The following is a 19458-nucleotide window of genomic DNA, read 5'->3' as shown; positions in this document are numbered from 1 at the left end:
GAGAAAGGGAAAAAGTTTTGCCATCATATTAAAATCATAAAACAAGGACCAATCTCACAACATGGAAATATGCTACAAAAGCCAATAGACAAACAAATAGAGAGTAGTAGGAACACCAACCAAGAGTTTTGCTTTGTCTCTCTTTTCATTATTTGCATATTTGAACAGTACAAACCCTTTCTTTCTCACTTCATTTGACATAAGTCACAAACCAATCAAGCATCTCCTTGTGAGCTTCGTCTGCAGCTTTAACCGCCTCTGGTTCATTGATGTTGTACCTAACTGTCCAACCGTGTGATACTTTTGGGAATATCTTCACGTAACTATACACCTACAGAATCCGTTTAAAGTTAGAAATAGGCGATAAAACTATTGAGTTGCAGTGCTGATGAAGCTTACCTCGGGTTTGGAAGCTAGAATCTCCTCAAATTGCTTCACGAGTGCTGGTGGGGACAATTTATCAATCTCAGCTCCTAATATAGCAATTGGAGCCTTCACATCTGCAGAAAACCGTGATATTGGTAAAAGTAAAGCAACTGACCAATCACACTGTTTCTAGATTTGCAAATATGAAATCATATTCTTTACTGTAATGACAAAACAATAGTTATTCAGCTTCCTTTCAAACTACTCCCAAAGGTTGTGGATCTATGCAACAATGATTATCTAATCCTAAAGACTGGCTAAATGCTATGAAGCATTAGGCGAGGCATGACAATTAATCTTTCTTGGATTATGTGTGGGATCAAGATAGAAGTATGTCGATAAATCGAAGTACTAAAGTCACTTACCCTTGATATCATCAACTGTGACAAAAGAAGGATGAAGCAAAACAGCTGCTTGAATAAGCTCTACTTTAGACAATTCCACCACTACTTTTGCTGAAGATCAATAACCCCAAGAGAGAAAAGTAATATCAATTAGGCATTTCTAACTCTTACTAGCAGAAAGAGAATGTCAAAAAAAATTCAGCATAGATAAATTTGGGAGAAATGCGCCACAACGAGAAAAAAAAACTAACCTCCCCAACACATTCCTGCAGCTCCAATGGCAGTTATGCCTTTGTTCTTTATGGCTTCAAGTAATGGTTTGGTCTCTTCAAAACCCTTATCCTGGGAAAAGAGAAATATGAAATCTATCAAAACAACAGAACAAGAAGACATAAAACCAAGCCGAACTTGCGAACAATGATCTTGTGGTTGCAAAAAAAAAAGAGTTGAGAGAATGGATAAAAAAATTATGATAAGGAGGAGGAACAAACACAGCCATGGTCTTTGATCCAAACTTGGATGGGTCTCTCCTGGTTAGAGGGATCAAAAGGATCTCCACAAAAGTAGTCAGGAACTACAACATAGAATCCAGAAGCCGCAACCTTGTCCGCAAGCGCCCTTAATCATACAATAATTTACAGTCTATAAACATTCATCCATAGTTGCACAAGAGAAACTCAAGAAAAAAAACAAAAGTGAGTGCACAACGCAATCAAAGCAATGATTCAAATTAAACATCTAGATCTTATAAAATGAGGTCAGAAATAATAAGTCAACATAATGCAAAACCAACCAAACTATTTGCAGACCACTAAAATCATTTATTTCTTTCAAGCAACAAACCCAAATTAGAAAGTTTTCATCTTCAATTCAATGGTCTAGTCGATGAAGAGGGACGAATTTGTAGTAGTACCTCAAGTTTGGAGCTTCATAACCTGAAGGACAAAAACGAAACTGAAGTTATAGAATACACAGATGACATGATCAAATCAACAAAAATATCCAAAAAGGGGAAAAACAAAAACCCTAATTACTCGATGATCATGTCTTTGACTAAAACAAACAACAGAGCAAAAAAGGAGAAGTAATTTACCATAAACATCAGAAACGAGGATCACACAGAGCTTGGAATCGGGAGAGCCGGAGACGTAAGCATCCAGTCCACCCAGCTTCTCGACATTACCCGACCCGGAAACCGGGTCAAGTGTCGGCGGGTTTTCGCAGCACTGAGGTCCCGACATGAGTTCGTTCTTTAGAAAAACAGAGAGATAAGACAAAAACACAGAAGAAACAAAAACCAAACCAAACTCAACCATACGTTTGATTTAAATAGTGGAAATTTTTTTATATCTGACGGTTACGAATACTATGGTTATCGATCCAACGGTCTACATTAGTAGTACTTATAGCAAAAAAACAAAAATCTTATTTTCTATACAAGATTTGTCTTTTTCATTTTTTGGTTGTCTATACATGCGTGATATAGATTCATCACACTATACTAAAGCTAGAGAACCCAAGGCCAAGAATAAGGAAGCAAACACTAAATCATCTAACCAAACTATCAAAGCAACTATCTGAAATCTGGAGTGATCAAAATTTTTAATAAACTGTTAACGCAAATGAATAATAAAATCAGCGGCATAATCCATTGTTCTGAGACCTCCCAAGGAGAGTAATACAATCGCTAGTTCGTCTTTTCCCCACTGTCTTAGTCCATTGCTCAGACTTTTTAACACTTCTGTATCGATCTCTGCCACCCAAAGCGGCAAACAGCTCACCATCAGACTCACCACACCGGTAATATACGTCCGCCAAGTTGCTGTCTCGCATCCCACTGATATTTTCCCGTCTAAGGCACTCGCGATAAACTCCAAGTGGCTTCCCAAGATTGCTTGGCGGCGGCGTTTTGATGCTGATGATCTTGACTCCACTCCCCAAGCAAATGCTCCACATAGGACCACAAAGTAGGCAAGGGCATGGCCTCTAAGCTCCGCAACTAGATCCGATGGTCTTCGTTCTCGGTCTGACTTGTCAGTTGATAGAAACCAAGACGGGATGTTTTCTTTGATGAGTAGGTGGACTACACCTAAGCCACCGGTTAGCCATACCAACGAGGCACTAAGTGAAGCAGCAAGCTTGACTTGAGTCATTGCTGTTGCTAGAGAACTTTGGCCGTATCTTGTTCCGTTCTTCACTGTCTTCAGCCTTTCCAGCTTCTCCGTTGAGAGCCGGTTCTGGGAAATATCCTCCACTGAATGTATCAGGATAGAGAAAATCTCTTCTGAGACAGAAACAGTATCTCTGAGAGCACGATACATACGGAGGTAGAGGATCCCTGGTGCTACAGGTGAGATCCCGCCATAGAAATGAGATCCAAATCCATGGCCAAGAAGAGCTCCAACGCCACCATCATTTGACATCGGGGCAACATTCAATCCGAGAGTGGCACTGAAGCAGTTTCTGAGGAGCTGAATAACAGCGTCTTGATTGTGAAGGAAGACGGTGCGAGAGGCAGAGAAAACAAGGAAATCGAACCAACGTTTCGCCTTTTGAGTCCATAATGAAGCTACAATGGGCATGCAAGGCCAAGGGCAGCCTGCAGCCAAGCACTCCAGAGCTGGGCCAGCCAGGTTGAGAAACCGCTCTGAGGCTTTGTCGATTTTGTAAGTAATGGTTAGACTTACAAAGGCGGCTAAAGGCAAAGGAAGCGTTGCCGGAGAACTCCCTCCAGCTACAACACAGCAAGAACCAACCATAAGTTCAAAAGAAAAATTTAACACATTTGAGTAAAGACAGGTAAAACTTATGATAGAGGGAGAAGTGTAGAGAGATGTAAGCCAAACAAACAAACTCCACGTTTAAACAGGTTGAATAGTTTTACCAGGAGCAAGGCTAGGGATATCAACGCCTGTTGTAGCAAGAATTTTCTTTATAAATTCCTCAACATTAGGTAGATTTGTAGCTGGACTTGGCCAATCCACGCCATTCATGAATACTGGCTTCCAAACACTTCTACTCACCTCAGCTGAGAAATAGCTCACTATCGTTGCTAATGATGCCGGGAGAAAATCTGCCAAGTCTTTCAGCCCTGAAAGAAAATACTTGTTATCACGTAAACAAAATCACTTTACTGTAAGAAAAACATATGATATAAAAACTGATCAACACAGTCAGACATATATAGGCAGATGTTATTGCACATGACTACACAATTTTAAGTCGTCTTTTTTTTTCTCTCTCTCTGGTCACATATTTATGCTGATCCAATGAAACAAAAGAAAGCACGAGAAACAAACCTGTAGCTAACTCACGAGGGGAGAGCTTTCCATGAGTACAAGCTGTCAAAGCAGCATCTACAACATATGGAACAGCTTTGAGGATATCCCAGGCAGGAAACTCAGGTCTTGGATTGCTATCTTCACTTGCAGCTCCTGATGAACTGCTCGTGCCCGAATTAACTGGATTTAAAGTCTGACTGCCTCTGACTTTTCTGAATACCATGCTGAGAAGTGCTTCAACTATCTGATGAACGGGAGATCCATGTGTAAGTCCAGATAATGTGGCAGCAATGCATCTCTGTTGCTGTCTGTACCAGATTTTCAGCTTGGGGAACGACTCAACAAACACGGGCTGGCAAGATGCTGCCCTTGCAACTTCTGAAAGTCTCTTTCTGTTTCTGTCTCTATTAAGGGTCTCCGAGGAAACAAGATAAGAATTACGCACTAAAAGAAGATGTTCGAGAGTGAGTTGGGAGCCAACTGTGGGCACATCTCCTACACCATGCTCAATAGGAGGATGATTGAATCTCCAAAGCTTTAAAAGAAGAGTAAATGCATTTGAAAAAACAGAATAGGCTGATATTTCTTCTCCAGAAGGCAGAGTCCATGATACACTCGGGGTGTAAGATCCAAACTCTTCACAGATTGGCATTAGTGAGCAAGCAAGTTGTGGAACCTATAAAATAGCCATCAAAATCGTACATTACATCTTGCAGTAAATTCAGTATTAAGTTTAAAAAACTTAGAAGCATAATTTACATACCATGCCATGTAAAGAGAAAATCTGAATGCTATCCACAGATCCTATCCCAACAATAACAACATTCAGCATACAGGCATAAGCGATCAAATGACTTTCAGCCCTGGAATAATCTGCTGAAACGGGTGGAGATAGTAATCTTGTAAGAAATTCAACAGTGTGTTCCTGTACATTGAAGAAAAAGAGATGAAGCAAACATATATGTTCAGCTGAATTTTTCACTGGTGGAGGTAAATTCATCCAAATTTTCACTGGTGGATGTAGTGCTAACCTGTATGTTCCAACCCCGTGCAAGAGACGCCCCGCAAAGAACTGTAGCAGCAGATATCTTCTCATCATCCGATCCTTTGACTGCAACCTCATATAGTTTCTCGAGATCTGCTAAGCTTCCATCAAATCCATGAGCTATTTCAGTTGCTATACTCTCGGTAAATTAAAAAAGAACATTACCTGGCTAGGAAACAAAAAGGAATAACTGAAGAAGATGCAAACTTAAGTCAAACTAGAATACAACCACTCTTCTCATTGTGGCAACCTTGGGTCAGGAAATGTGTTGTAAGAGTTATAGGTTCCTTAGGTTAGTAGGTTTACGATTTTGGAACTTCGCAGCATAATCTTTTCATATTTTTAAATTACAACTGATCATATGATGTGGAGGGAAGACTATGTGCAGATAATCGAGCAACCAAATACAAAAAGAAAATAGCAACTCATTCTACCTTGAAGCAGGAACAGAAACTAATGCATTCACCATTGCAGCATCCAGTGGGGCGCCTTTCACAAATGACGACCAGCAGGGTACTTCATTGGGCAGACTATGAGGTATTTGGTTGAATTGGCCACTAACATAGCCAGGCCAAGAATAGGCCGACGTATCCAGTATGTTTCTTGCAATACAAGCCTCAACTATCAGGTGACGCATGTTTCCAGCTACGGTATTTCCATAAAATATGTTAGGCAAGGAAGAGATCCATAATATCAACAAATGACGACAATCAAGCGGCACTAATAATGAAGCATACAAAGACAAACAAATTTGTTTAAATTTCAATTTAACATAGCAAATTTTGCTTAACTTACAGCAGTTCATAGGCATGTCCTTCATATTTATGACATCAGAACATGGCTTTCCAACATTGCCACCTTCCAAAAACAAGATTGCCTTTGTGGCAGCCTTGTTGGCAGCGGAAACAACGCAGTTGGGAGGAGCCAGCAATCCGGGGAACTCACCAAGTACCTGCAAACTTGTAACAAGATCATCTCGGAGCTTTTCCATGACAGATACGTATTTCCCCTCTTCAATAAGGTTTGCGACCACAAGAGGCACAATACATAATGACATGCACAGCCTTGTGTCCAGTCGGGGAATAGGTCCTTCAATAGGATCCCTTTCCTAGCAATAAAGAATGACAAGAAGATCAGAACAGCCATTGGATACTAAAAATCTGACCTTATCATGGATAACACACTAACAACCAAATATTATAGCTTTCGGTTTAGCCTAGTGAATGTTCTGATACGGTCTTAGGAATTATGGCAGTCAATTTTGACAACAAATTGAATAGAGCCAAATAACAGAACCAATCTCAAAAACACATGGTGCACGTAAAACTTGCAAACAAGAGCAAAAGCGCTTTTCTGGTGACCAGGACCAGGTAATGGTGAAATCACAAAGAGTAGGAGTAGTAAGAGATCAGTCTAACCCTTTGAACAAGTCGGAGAGCTGCTATCCAAAGACCCAAGAAAGTGTCCTGCCAAGTGCTCCCATTAATTTCTTTAAGTGTTTTAGCTAGACCTGAAAATTTGATATTTTTTAGTCATTTCATTATGTGTTTGAGATAGACTCTCTTTGGTTAAAGCCACAAGTGAAAGAAGATGGAGTCTGCAAATTACCGGTAATGATTTCAATCGCACTAGTTGGGTTTACTTGATATCCATCCATAGCATCTTCAAATACTAGATCAAGAGGAAGCCAAAGTGAAGAGAGACTTGCTCCATGGCATAGGCCAGCAAAGGAAGAGAGAGATCCAAAATCCACAATAGCGTTGGATTTCCGTGGTAAAGTTACTTTGCTGTCAGAAGAATACCCAAATCTTCTATTCGAAATCAACTGCAATAGATCCCCAGAATTTAGAACCTTTGAATTCTTTAAAGCCAATGAATTTTCTGCAAGCAGCTGCACTTTCTGGACAAATTGATGCCAATTCGAAGCCCTGAAAAGAAACGGATAGCAAACATTTAAAAGAAAAACACTTTACGATAGAGAAACTACTCCAAACTTCAACATAGCAGATGAAGTGTGAGTATGATTTCACATTAACTATGATGCATACCTGTTTGAGGATACCAAATATAGCAATCTAGAGATCACTGTATTTCTAAGGAACTCCGTAATCATCTCAATAGCCATGATAGTATTCAAACTCTGTAACTTCTCAAGAGATCCAGTCTTTCCATTATACATCTCAGGAGCATCAATTTCCATATCTTGAGACTTGACTAGCCACTGAGAGCTCGAGTCTTGGCTTAGCTCTAGCAAACCTTCATCACTTAAGGTCGCATCTAACAATTGTGACACCATCTTAAAGACGAATTCTACTAAAAGCACACCAGGTTTGCTTGTTTCCAGATCAAATAACTCTGATAGACGAAGAATTCTGGCTACCGATATCATAACCCTGTACAAAAGAAGACTTAAACATAAATACCAAGAAAACAACAATGCAACTATTCCTACAAGTCCCCCAGAGCCAAACAAAAATTAAATGAAACAGGAAAAGTATTTCAACAAAAACTCACTTCTGGTAGTGAGGTCCGCTAATATGATCTTTAATAGTAAACATATTTCTCTTGAGCAGCTCCAGGTAAATTCTATAAGCCGCTAGTTGCGTAGACCGGTTTGGAACAACTCTGCACAGAACATAATCTACAATAAGATAAAAGATCTGCACTATGAAATGAACCAATCTAAGATCCATCAAATAACATCGTAGAGATTCCCAAATCCAAATTACGAAACAAATCGTCAATACATAGAACCCTAGATTTCAGAAAACAACGAATCCAAAAAAAAAAAAAAAAAAAAAACATTAGGATTGAGAGACCTGTCAGAGAGAAGAGAAAGAACAACGAGAGGAGAAACAAGGTTCAAAGCCATAGCTCTTTCGAGAAACTTCCAGAGGATAGGAACGTTGTTATCCCAGCAAATGTAGGAAACAATCACATCCGCAAGCTCCGTCGACGGTAACTCAACAGCGAAGAATTTCAAATTGGACGAAAGCTGAGAAGCCCAAAGACGAGGATCGACGCTGTTTCCTTGAGCCATCTTCGTCAGCTCAATCACACGATCCCAGACGGTTCTCCGTCCATGAATCACCATTTTTCTCCGTTCAAATCAAACCACGACGACGACGAACGATGAAGGAAGGAGAAGAGGGCGGGTTAAAGAAACAGAGGCTCTTCAGATTTTGATTTGGCGTGTGCGTTTTTGGTGTGTTTTGTAAAAGTAACTGTGTGTGCGTTTTGCAAAATGACTGAATAGTCCCTCCCTCCCTTGTGAAAGAGAGAGAGAGAGAGAGATTGGATTGGATTGGATTAGTGCGCGCGTGTGTGTGTGTGTGTGTGAATGTCCCGAGACGGGAATTATGAGATAGACGTCAAAAGAGTTCACATTGTCCCATATCTATGCATTGTTTTTGTTGAATTTGTGTGATTACTTGTTTATAATATGTAAACAATTTTTGTGGTGTTGTTTAATTAATTTTATGTATATACTATTACATTAAAAGTAGAAACTTTCATTTAATCACCATTTTTTTTGGATTTTCTTTGATTTAAACAGTTTTTGTAATTTCTTAAAAAAATTATTGGTCAAAAGTTTTATCTGATTTTATCGATAATATGCTATAAGTGGATGTTTTTCATAACTATTGTAGACGTTTTAACATTTCGTACCAGAAATTACGGGTTTTTGTTAAAAACTTATGTTTTATCAAAAATGGATGTTTATCATGACTATCCTACACGTGTTAACGTTACTAATATAAATGTATGTAAACAACTTTTCCTCCAATTGAACTAATCTTTTGTAGTCAAAAATAATAATCTAAAATCTGTTTTATCTTTGTTCCCAGAAATTACGGGTTTTTGTTTGAAATATTCGTTTTATCAAAAGAAATATTCCCATATATATATGTATGTGTGTTCAAAATTAAAATTTGATTTTTATTTTACTTTGTTCGAATATTTGATAAAACAATTGCAACCACTAAACATTTATATTATTGGAATTATAATATTTTATTGATTTGTTGAGTGATTACTTTATCGATATGCTAATTGATCCCAAAAAAAAAAAAAAAAAATGGGACTAAGAATTATTGACTTTCCCAAATTTATCTAATGAAAAAAAAAAAACAATCATGATATAAACACTAATTAGATAGATGGTGGAAAGAGGTGAGTTACAAAGCCATGATTTCCAAGTAAGACTTTTGGGGCATATTTTGCATGAAAGACTTAATGCAAGAAGAGCTTTTAGGTAATCATGCAATAGAATCCCATTTTAGTCAAATATTCCAGCTTTGGTTATGAGTCTAATGGGTAAACATTACCATTTCTTGCCAAGAATAAAAACATTACCATGTTCTGTAGATCCTAGTTTTCAACGCATGATATCATCACACATTCTAATTCTAAACTGATAAAGATTGGTTAACAAAATTAACAACAACAAAAAAAGGATTGGTTACAAATATATTTGAAATAAAGTACTGATGTTTGAATTGTTTTTTTTCTATATAGAAATAAATTGGTGCTTTCATAACTACTACTGAAATAAATATTTTACCAAAAATATCATAAATAGTTTTATTTTTAAAATTTTTTTTCCATAACTAAACTTTCAACAATCAAAATTAAACCCTAAATCATAAACAGTAAATCCGATATCAAAATGAAACCTCATTTTCTAAACACTAAACATGACTCTCTAAAAACTAGTACTCTCTTTATTTCACAAAAAATGTCATGTTGACACATTTTACACAAATTTTTTTTAAAAAAATTATACATGTTTGTCAATATTTAATAAGTGGTTAGTGATTTAAATTCAATGAAATAAGCTTTGGTTTAGGGGTAAATTAGAAAATTTAGTATTAAAAAACACATTAGAAATATAGAATGACTATTTTTGTGAAGCAAATATTTTTTTCTAAAATGACACTCTTTGTCAAATAGAGAGAATATATCTTAAAACTAAAATAGTCAACCAAACCCCCAAAAAAAAAAGTCTATACTTTTTATAAATCAATTTTTTTGTTTGTATTATTTTTTGAAAATAAAAAATTTATGGTATTTAAAAAAAAATAAAATATAAAGTGTGATATTTTGAAGAATTGCTCTGAATAAAATGCATTTTGATCAACAGTTTTACGTGATTGGCAGATGAATATAAATAGTCAATATTCTTGTGATACCATGAATATACATAAAACTTTATAAAAAGGTGTCTCTGACTCTATCTACTTCTACTATATTATTATTTTTGGATATTGCAAAATTAAAACTAGATAGAAAGTACAAAAGATGCGGAACCTACGAAGTTGGTGAATTGAAGAACACGATTAAATGATGGATGACCCACATGAATCCAGCTTTTACATTCTCTTTAGACTATAAACAAATGAGGCAAGATCCAAACCATGGGTGTGTTTAAATTGGAATTCTCAAAGAATAGGACGACGGAATTTAGTGAAGAGGTTGGCCAATTAATTTCATACTTGATGTCATTATTTTTTAATAACCAGACTAACTACTATAAATTGGTTGTAGATACGCCATCATTTAGATGATGAAAATAGTCTAGGAACGTGAGTCTTGTGTAGGATTTACATCAATAATTTTCAAAAAAGAGACATAAAATTGTAGTATTTTCCATTTTCCTATATCACCTACAAAAAAAATTGTATAAACAAATAAAATGCAAAATAGGATAATATTAAGAGGAAAAAGTGAAATGATAATTGGTTTTAGTGGTTAGGAGTAGGTGGAGATGATGCTAGTGGAGGTTGAGGATGGTCCATCACCAGTTTCTAGTCGAAAATAAAAGTCGTACCGTTCGCTTTAATCAATGGACATCTCGAATTGAGATGTATGTAGCATGTATCTAGCTTTTGTGAAATTTTATCCTCTATATACACTGATAGTGCAAAGTTTTGTTTATTGCGTTCAAAAATTCTCTGATCCACAAACTACAAGTACAATTATATATATTAGGTTTCACGATTCACAAAAACAAAAGAGAAAAAAAATTGAATTTGCAAATAGTATTATTAAAGATTTGCATGCGTATGTATGCTTGTTGTAAAAGTTTAATATTACATATTCTATAGAATGAGAATTGTTGCGGAAGGAACAACAGTAAACTTTTCAAGTCGAAGAACAAATGAAATGATCTACATCTTAAGTCATTCTTATAATTAATGATTAAAGACTTCTAGCTGGAAAGATGCTAATCAAGGTTTTGATCAAGAAATGACAGCTTACTAAATCATAATTCAAATAACATGTTGGCCAAAAACAAAACACGATATTAACATGATTCATATATCAATTAGGCAAGTCTCCAGTTAAAACCGTTCGTAAAAAACATAAGTGGAGAAGAGATCGAACCCAAAACAAAAAGTCCCTTTTTATTCTGTTAAATTAAAGTTGTAGTTTGGTTGATGTCTCCTTCAAGTAAGAATTATATCTTGGTTGGTGAACACAAACACTATTTCACTTAGTGGCGCAAGTCATTTGTTTCTCAGTCCAGTTGTCTGAAAACGACAACGTTTGTGGTTTCAGATTTTGACTGCGCACCTTCTTATCTTCACACCAAATCCATCATTTTTTCTTTGTACTTATCCCCATCATCCAAGTTATATCCATTGCTAATCTGTACGTTATAATACATTTCTTTTTTACGTTTTGGTTTTTTTTTTCTTACTGTAATATATGAAAAAATTAGTTGGACCACAAAACGTCTAGATTAAGTTCCGGTGGTAGCAACTAGCAAATATGGGTCGAGTATGAGTAATTTGGATAGTCAAATTACATACTTTTTTTTTTCTTGGTCGTGCTTAAGCCTGGCCTACTAACCGAAATCGAAGAATCGAATCGATCTAATAAACGAGAATTGAACCGAATCAGAACAAATAAAATACTCGAACGAATCCTAAATTTATATACCTAATAAATTGGAATCAAATCCTATTTAAACCGAAAAGCAAATGGATATTCAAAAATACAATTATACAGTATATTCAAAGTGGTAATTATAAACCGAAAAACCTAATATCATAATTATAAATTCAAATATATCAATTATATTTTTCTATGCAAAAATGATATCTGATCACCACTTTATCCGTTAAAATAAGTTATTTTCAATCAGTCTGACAATTTCTATTATTTTAATCCAAAATATTTGGGTTTTTGTTGGATCTGATAGAGTAATAATAAATGATGATAAACAAAGACTCAAAGAAGAAAAAGTTTGGTCAAGTGGGAGGTTTTAAAATGATGTCAATGAGTTTGTGGAGTTACTCAAAGTACAGCTGAGCCGCACCATATATTATTATATTCTCCAACGAATTGGATGGAGTGTGTTTTTAGCTTAAAAGAGTTGTTGGTGCTGCTACGTTAATTAACTATATTATTACTTTCTTTCATATCACATGTTTAACTAGACACGTATGGTTGGCTTCTTGCGTTTAAAGTCATAACTTGCTGATTGCGACTATTTTTATCATTTCTTTAATTCAGATATTTATAAAAAAACTAATACTATATGATTAAGATTAACTAACATGGTAATAGGCTAATAGCTAATAGAAAAATACACAATAGAGAAGACACAAGTGATGGTGCACTCAAAAAAAAAAAACATCCATTGCTAAGTGAAGCCAAAACATATGTAACTAATATGAATATATGGCCTCTTCTATTACTACTACTACTCTGGTTTTGGGCTACAAAGAATGAGAGTGACTCCATAAATAATCTAACTTGATGAGCCCTTCCAGATGAGATTCAATGGCTGATTCATTCAAAAGTCCTCCTCAGTTGTGAATTCGTAGTTCTTACTTCCATTTTGGAGGTTCGACATAACCGATGCCTTCTGATACTCTCCTACTCTCTTCTCAAAGAAGTTTGTCTTCCCTCTGCAAATTTTTATCACAAACGTACAAAAAACAATCAATGAAGCTATCTTGGCAAATCAAAACTAGTAATGTACCGACTACTTACTGCAGAGATATGAACTCCATCCAGTCAAATGGGTTTTCTGCTTTGTATCTCCTTTCACACCCCAAGGTAACCTACCAAAAAAAAAAAAAAAAAACAAGACAAATCCATGGGTTTGATGAAAAATCTAATTCATGTTTCAAAATGCTATAAACATTTGATTTCCTTTACCAGAAGACGGTCTGCAACAAATTGTATGTACTGACTCATGAGGTTTGAGTTCATTCCGATCAGATCACATGGAAGAGCCTTGCAGACAAACTCTGTCTCGATTTCTACTGCCTCATGAACAATCTGATAAACTTTCTCCAACGGAAGCTGCTTTTGCATCAAACTGCACAAAGTATGATAATCAGTAAATGGATACAGACCTATTGTTCACAAAACAGTGTAATGTGAGACAGAGTTTGTAACATTTTGACTTATAGTAACAGTAAGCCACATTGAGTTTTACCTGTACAAGAGACAAGCAAAGTCACAGTGGAGCCCCTCGTCTCTCGATATAAGCTCGTTTGAGAAGGTCAAACCAGGCATAAGACCCCTCTTCTTAAGCCAGAAGATGGCACAGAAGCTGCCCAAAACACATGAATGCTTATACACAAGAGCTGACATATATACGATATGTTCTCTATGCCAATCATTCCAAGGAGGATGTTATACAACAGCTGAAGAAGTATACCTTCCTGAGAAGAATATTCCTTCTACACATGCAAACGCAACCAGTCTCACAGCAAATGACATAGGACTACAGACAATGGTAGGTACACAGTCAGATATTACAATAAGAGACAAGCAAAAGTGTTTCTTCAACCAAATAGAGGATAATAAATCCGACCATATTAACTCAAACCACAGTTTTGTACCTTTGAATCCAATCTAAACACCATTGTGCCTTCTTGGAAATACAAGGAATGGTCTCAATAGCATTGAACAATCTATCCTTCTCCTTTGGATCCTTTATATATGTCTCCAGAAGTAAGCTGTACATCTCTGATATATGTCACAAGAAAAATATATCTTGAATCAGAATTACACGGTAGAGAGAGAAATATTTGACAAAATCGTAGTCCCCTATTGTGGGATATTAAAGCTAGAAACAACAAAACCTATCAAGCTTCAAGCCCCTCTTGATTACTGGTTACAACTTTCCAGTCTTATGGCTTGATCCTAAGATGTTTGTGTTCATTCACCCTGACCTCAGTTAATACTTTATTTTCTTCTATACTCATCATGACTAAATAGAATCTTACAACGTTCACAACTTATAGAAGCAAGTAAAAACTAAACACTTTCGAAATTTTGCAGATTTATACAAAAACAATCTAGACTACTTAACGCTTCCACTAACAAAGCCATACCCGAATGAATATTCTCCATGGCGATTTGAAAACCATAGAAAGCGCGAGCCTGAAAAATTCAGAGAATTGACTGTCTCAAAATCAAACAGCAAGTGTTGTCTTCAAGATTATCAAGTAAGTCAACAAGAAGAGTAAAATTAATCTCTAAAGGACAGATTTTTCTACACTCCTCACCTCCGGAACTTGGACATCATTCAAGAATCTAGCAGCCAAATTCTCCAAAACAATCCCATCTGATGCTGCGAAAAACGCCAGAACATGACTAATAAAGTGTTTCTCCGATACCGACAAGGCTTCCCATTGTTGCACATCAGTTGAAAGATCAACCTCTTCAGCTACAATCCATCCACAAAAAGTAAAAAAAAAAAAACAGAATTGATACTGATATTAACAGAAAACAGAACACTCACAAAACAAAAATCAAAGTAACAAACTCCATCCACCACATCTATTCTATATAACCAGGTAACGCAAATGAAAGATATTACAATCCCATAACAACTAAAAGAAGAAGCTTTGCATATATATATCAAACTGCAACTATAAGCATAATCCGAATTCTAGGGGGGGGGGGGGAATAGAGAAACGAACCAGTCCAGAAACTAGCCTCAGCCTTCTTATACATCTCCCAAATCGATTTGTACCTAACGGGAAACATAGTAAACCTCTGGTTCTGCGCCATCAAAAGCGGCTCTTTCGATTCATCTTCTTCTTCCTCCATGTCTCTTCTTTGACCATCCTTCAACGAACCCATTATCACTAACTAATTCCTCTCTCAATTTCAAGGGTCCTTTTTTTTTTTAATGTGGAGAAACAGAGGATTAGGTATACTGCAGATTGATAGGGAAAAAAGAAACTGAAAACCCTAAACAAAAACCCTTGGAAACCGACAAAAAAAAAAAAAATTGGTTTTGTCTATACGCCTCCTCGTGATCTTCCGACGTGATTTTCAAGGCAACGGTTGAATAATGAAAAAAAATACTTATCTTGTTAACCACACAAAAACAAAAACAAAAAAAGGATATTTAGTGGAAGCCACGTAAATAAGAACTTGTCCACTATTTTACTAACAAAACATTGTACAATGACTATTCTAATTTAGCCGGGGCAAATTTTAACTGAAACGGAAAAAAATTTCTATAAGAATTCAAGTTTTTTGATGAAAAATATAACTCAAATTTTATTTAAGAAAAACAACCCATTTAAAAAAATTGGTTAATTTTTTAAGTAACACAATGCTATTAAAAGTATACGGGTTGAAATATTGGTAAAATAAATAGACAAATTGGACTTTTAACTTGGTTTTGTATAGATTGGAAGACGCATTTGATGTCAAAAACGTGTGAATATAGATAAACCTGAGTAACAGGGGCAAAAAAGAATTTATTACCAGGGGCATAATTCAAAACTGTTATAAAATAACATTAGTCTAAAAAAATTTGACAGTGGCAACTGCCCCTCCATACTCTAACGTGGATCCGCCCTTGATTCTACTGTCACAAAATTGTTGGCCATCTAGTGTTTGACATTTTTAGATTTTAGTTCTTGTTCATCATCGCCTCACTATACGGTGTTGGAACACTATTCAATATTCAATACAATCTAGTAATAGTAATGATATTATCTATACTATTAATTGGGGAGTACAAAAGCAGAAAAAAAAAAAACCTTTACAAAAAATTCCACATATTACCCTTATGGATTAAGCAAAGAAGAAGAGAAAAAAAAATTTTAAGGGCAAAAAGGTATCAAATGGGTATAAAAGACACGGATCCTAACCGACCCGGTTTAATCATATTTGGATCTTGTTTTGCTAGATTGACTGTCGAATATATAGTCCCTTATCCAATCACCTCGGTTGCATGCAAAAGAAAAAACAAAAGGATTAAACCGACCAGAATCAAAAAGATAATGTTAGTTAAGGAATAGATAATTGAATTAAAATTCCTATAAAAAGCGAATTGCCTTAACTATCATCAATATCAATCTCATTCCATATAATACCAAACAATTAAACTACAATCAATATCTGTTATTTAATCCGACTTAATCATCACCCAAATCAACGAATCAGCCTAAACATCCTCTATATTTACATCTCGAATCAATATCACAACCAAATCAGTATCCCTAATAATTAGTAACTACAATAACTATTAACAGGGAACATTAATCACAAACCGTAATATGGAGATTAGTTTAGTAGGATTGAAATCTCATATTATTGATATTTTAGCAAATAACATTTAAATATAACTACAAATATGGAAAAATACAGAATGATGATTCACTTTTTTTCTACACATTCAATAGAATAGGAAATTAAGATATTTGAATTTATGGGACAATATCTTTAAAACAGAAACTCAATATCGTCAACTTGACCATTGTGTACAAAATTTTGTATATAAATGTAGCATCCAGGTTTACCTTTTTAGATAACCTAAAGCTCTAATTTCTTTCACTCAAAAACATCGATTACAAAAAAAAAAAGATTGATGGATTCACATACCTTAACGACATTAAGCCCTTGAAAACGAGTTAGCGAATCCAAGCATCCAAACCAAGATCCTTCAATCATGGAAGCAATTCACTAAGCATATTGGATATGAATCTGTACGCCTCTAAGAAGATAGTAGAGATAAGCTACTAATATTTATTTTCTCGTATGTTTTACATCAATATTAAGTTTTCTAATTTGTGATCCTAACAATTTTGCAGCTGAAAAGTAAAATACAAAACCATCTCGAGCAAATTGATAAGTCTGTAAATCAGAATTCTCAACTATAGGATTTTCAAACAATCAACAAGTGGTAAGGATTTATTTATATCTCATCTACAATACTCAAATTTTGTTTTAAATAAATCATGTTAAGAAGAATCTACTTTTTATTTCAATATTTTATAATTGTATAGAACCTGTCAAAATATTTGTTTACACTTTGTTTCGTGTAAGAAACAAACTATACAAAAAATTTGGTTTGTTCTAATATGTTTTCTTTATAATAATTGAAATGGGTAAGCTTTATGGTTCAAATAGATTTATGTGGTTTACCCATGTTTTCTATACAACGGTTTGTCAATAAATCAAGGTGAACATATTACCTAAATTTTATCTTGGTTTTTGCTAAGCAACCATATGCCATTCACTAAATATTTTAAAAATCTCACATTTTGGTATGACAGCATCAACTTCCACACTTGATGAAAATAATTAACGTATCTTATCACTAATATCTAATAAGCATATTCTAGAATTTATCATTTCCCGAAACCGTCTCTATTAGTCATATAAATACAAACCTCGATGAACAAACTTAATACTCAATACTTTAGATCTATCAGCCAATTTTGTCATCAAGGCTGCTAATCGTGGATGAAGAAAGCTTGCTAACATCAAGCCTTTCAAAATGAGTTGGAAAAGTAAAGGTGAAATCGTCGATAGTGTACAAGGAACAACATAGATGGGGGGACTAAATTATTGTTTTCTTATTTGTTTGTATCTTATAGGATCTACTACAAAATCAAACTTGCCAAAAACAACGGTTTTGAATGATGTTACAAACATACCTGGTCTTGCCAAACATGGTCGAGAAGCACCATCGATCAAGAGAGAGCAATTACAAGGAACTGAAAACAATGGGATCTTCCTTAAACAACAAATAAGGTGATAGTTAGTTATGGCATTACCAAGTTATTTGATCTATATTGTAATCATCAAAGTAACACACATTTGTTGATATAATGAAGCAGGATCTGCTGCTTCAGTAATCCGACTAAATGAAGACGAACTCATGGAATCTCTACACAATTTAGTCCTCCAGCTATTAATAGCAAGCAAGGTAATAAGGATTTGAATAGATATTGAGTAACTGCTGAATACTATCTATACATTATTGTGTATCTATAGTCATCTAATCATGCATTAGAACTAATATTAAGTCGATTCTCAGGTGTAGCTTCAATGTAAAATCTTTTATACAGCATATAAACAATACAATAATCCGAATATTATTACTTAAGTCAGAGCTATTATAACTAATAACAACCATTACAATAAGATCTTATGACAAATTTTAAAAATGAACTCAAGGAGTTTAACATTATTATGTCATTTTTCACTCTATCAATTCCATTAAAACTCAAGGCAATTAACGATATTTCTATTGGGCATTATAAACACATCAATGTTTCGGAGTAGAAAAACTGAAAAACAATTTACCTTGCTTTTTTTTGTAATTGAAGGATCAGAGAGGCCTCCAAATATTGTACGCATGCTAGAGGACGACAAGACGAAGCAGTGGATCAAAAGAGAGGTCAGTTTTGTATAGCCATCGACAAAGCGGATCAGATCTTGAACATGAAGCTGGATTGTAAAGAGAAATCGGGTTAAAGGAGTAAGCAGCGCGAGAAGAAGCTAACTACAGTGCATGTCGATTTGAATTCTCTACAGATGAGGCAAGGGTAACTTGGCCGCCTTCCGAAGTGAAGTCGCCGGAGAGGAGAGACGATACGAGATTGTTTCTTGGGGACTGATTCCCACCAGGAATGCATCGGATCTCGAATCGGTCACGAAGGAGATTCCTGAGATGGCGGCGACAATAATGGTAGGTGTCGTGGTGGATTTATAATGGTGAGGAGTAGACGATGAGATCGTTGAGGACAGAGAAGGTGAGCCGCCGAGAGGTTTGACAGAGGAGAAGTCCATGAGAATTGAGAAGGTGAAGAGACTGATAAGAAGAAGATGGACAAGACCATCGTGAATCCGTGATTAACGAAGAAGAGAGTAGTAGTAGAACAAGAGCTACAAGGATAGGAAATGTGACTTAACACGAAAAAAGCTTTTGGGCCAATATGCAAAACAGGCCAACATAAATGGGTTTCGTCATTTGTGTTTTAAGTTAAGATTCAAACAATTATTGAGTAATTAATCCATTCCATTTTTACTATTAAACTTATATATATATATATATATAACTTTATGTATTTGATAATTTTTCATA

The 19458-nt window shown here is 35.3% G+C and overlaps 3 protein-coding genes across 3 annotated transcripts; all 3 read right to left on the bottom strand.

Moving 5' to 3' along the window:
- Positions 1-5: 5 nt before the first annotated feature.
- Positions 6-2083, bottom strand: LOC104766274 (endo-1,3;1,4-beta-D-glucanase). Its single transcript, XM_010490131.2, has 7 exons — positions 1864-2083; positions 1684-1705; positions 1262-1388; positions 1022-1112; positions 792-881; positions 400-500; positions 6-331 (listed from the first exon to the last, which is right to left on the bottom strand). The coding sequence occupies exons 1-7, from the start codon at positions 2009-2011 to the stop codon at positions 191-193; spliced, it is 720 nt and encodes a 239-aa protein (XP_010488433.1). The 5' UTR covers positions 2012-2083; the 3' UTR covers positions 6-190.
- Positions 2084-2299: 216 nt separating this feature from the next.
- Positions 2300-8502, bottom strand: LOC104766275 (mediator of RNA polymerase II transcription subunit 33A). The gene is made up of 12 exons (XM_010490132.3): positions 7916-8502; positions 7611-7721; positions 7145-7489; positions 6705-7024; positions 6515-6606; positions 5892-6204; positions 5531-5741; positions 5083-5197; positions 4815-4976; positions 4070-4727; positions 3655-3861; positions 2300-3504 (listed from the first exon to the last, which is right to left on the bottom strand). The coding sequence occupies exons 1-12, from the start codon at positions 8188-8190 to the stop codon at positions 2384-2386; spliced, it is 3930 nt and encodes a 1309-aa protein (XP_010488434.1). The 5' UTR covers positions 8191-8502; the 3' UTR covers positions 2300-2383.
- Positions 8503-12620: 4118 nt separating this feature from the next.
- On the bottom strand, positions 12621-15548 carry LOC104766272 (ribonucleoside-diphosphate reductase small chain A). Its single transcript, XM_087500404.1, has 9 exons — positions 15047-15548; positions 14630-14790; positions 14456-14504; positions 13961-14087; positions 13777-13842; positions 13552-13668; positions 13269-13431; positions 13101-13171; positions 12621-13015 (listed from the first exon to the last, which is right to left on the bottom strand). The coding sequence occupies exons 1-9, from the start codon at positions 15207-15209 to the stop codon at positions 12901-12903; spliced, it is 1032 nt and encodes a 343-aa protein (XP_087356530.1). The 5' UTR covers positions 15210-15548; the 3' UTR covers positions 12621-12900.
- Positions 15549-19458: the final 3910 nt, after the last annotated feature.

This window comes from Camelina sativa, chromosome 19 (assembly GCF_030686135.1).
Source record: "Camelina sativa cultivar CO46 ecotype springtype chromosome 19, ASM3068613v1".
NCBI classification, from domain to species: Eukaryota; Viridiplantae; Streptophyta; class Magnoliopsida; order Brassicales; family Brassicaceae; genus Camelina; species Camelina sativa.
Note: the sequence above shows the minus strand (reverse complement) of the source record. Positions and strands in the feature narration are given on the sequence as shown.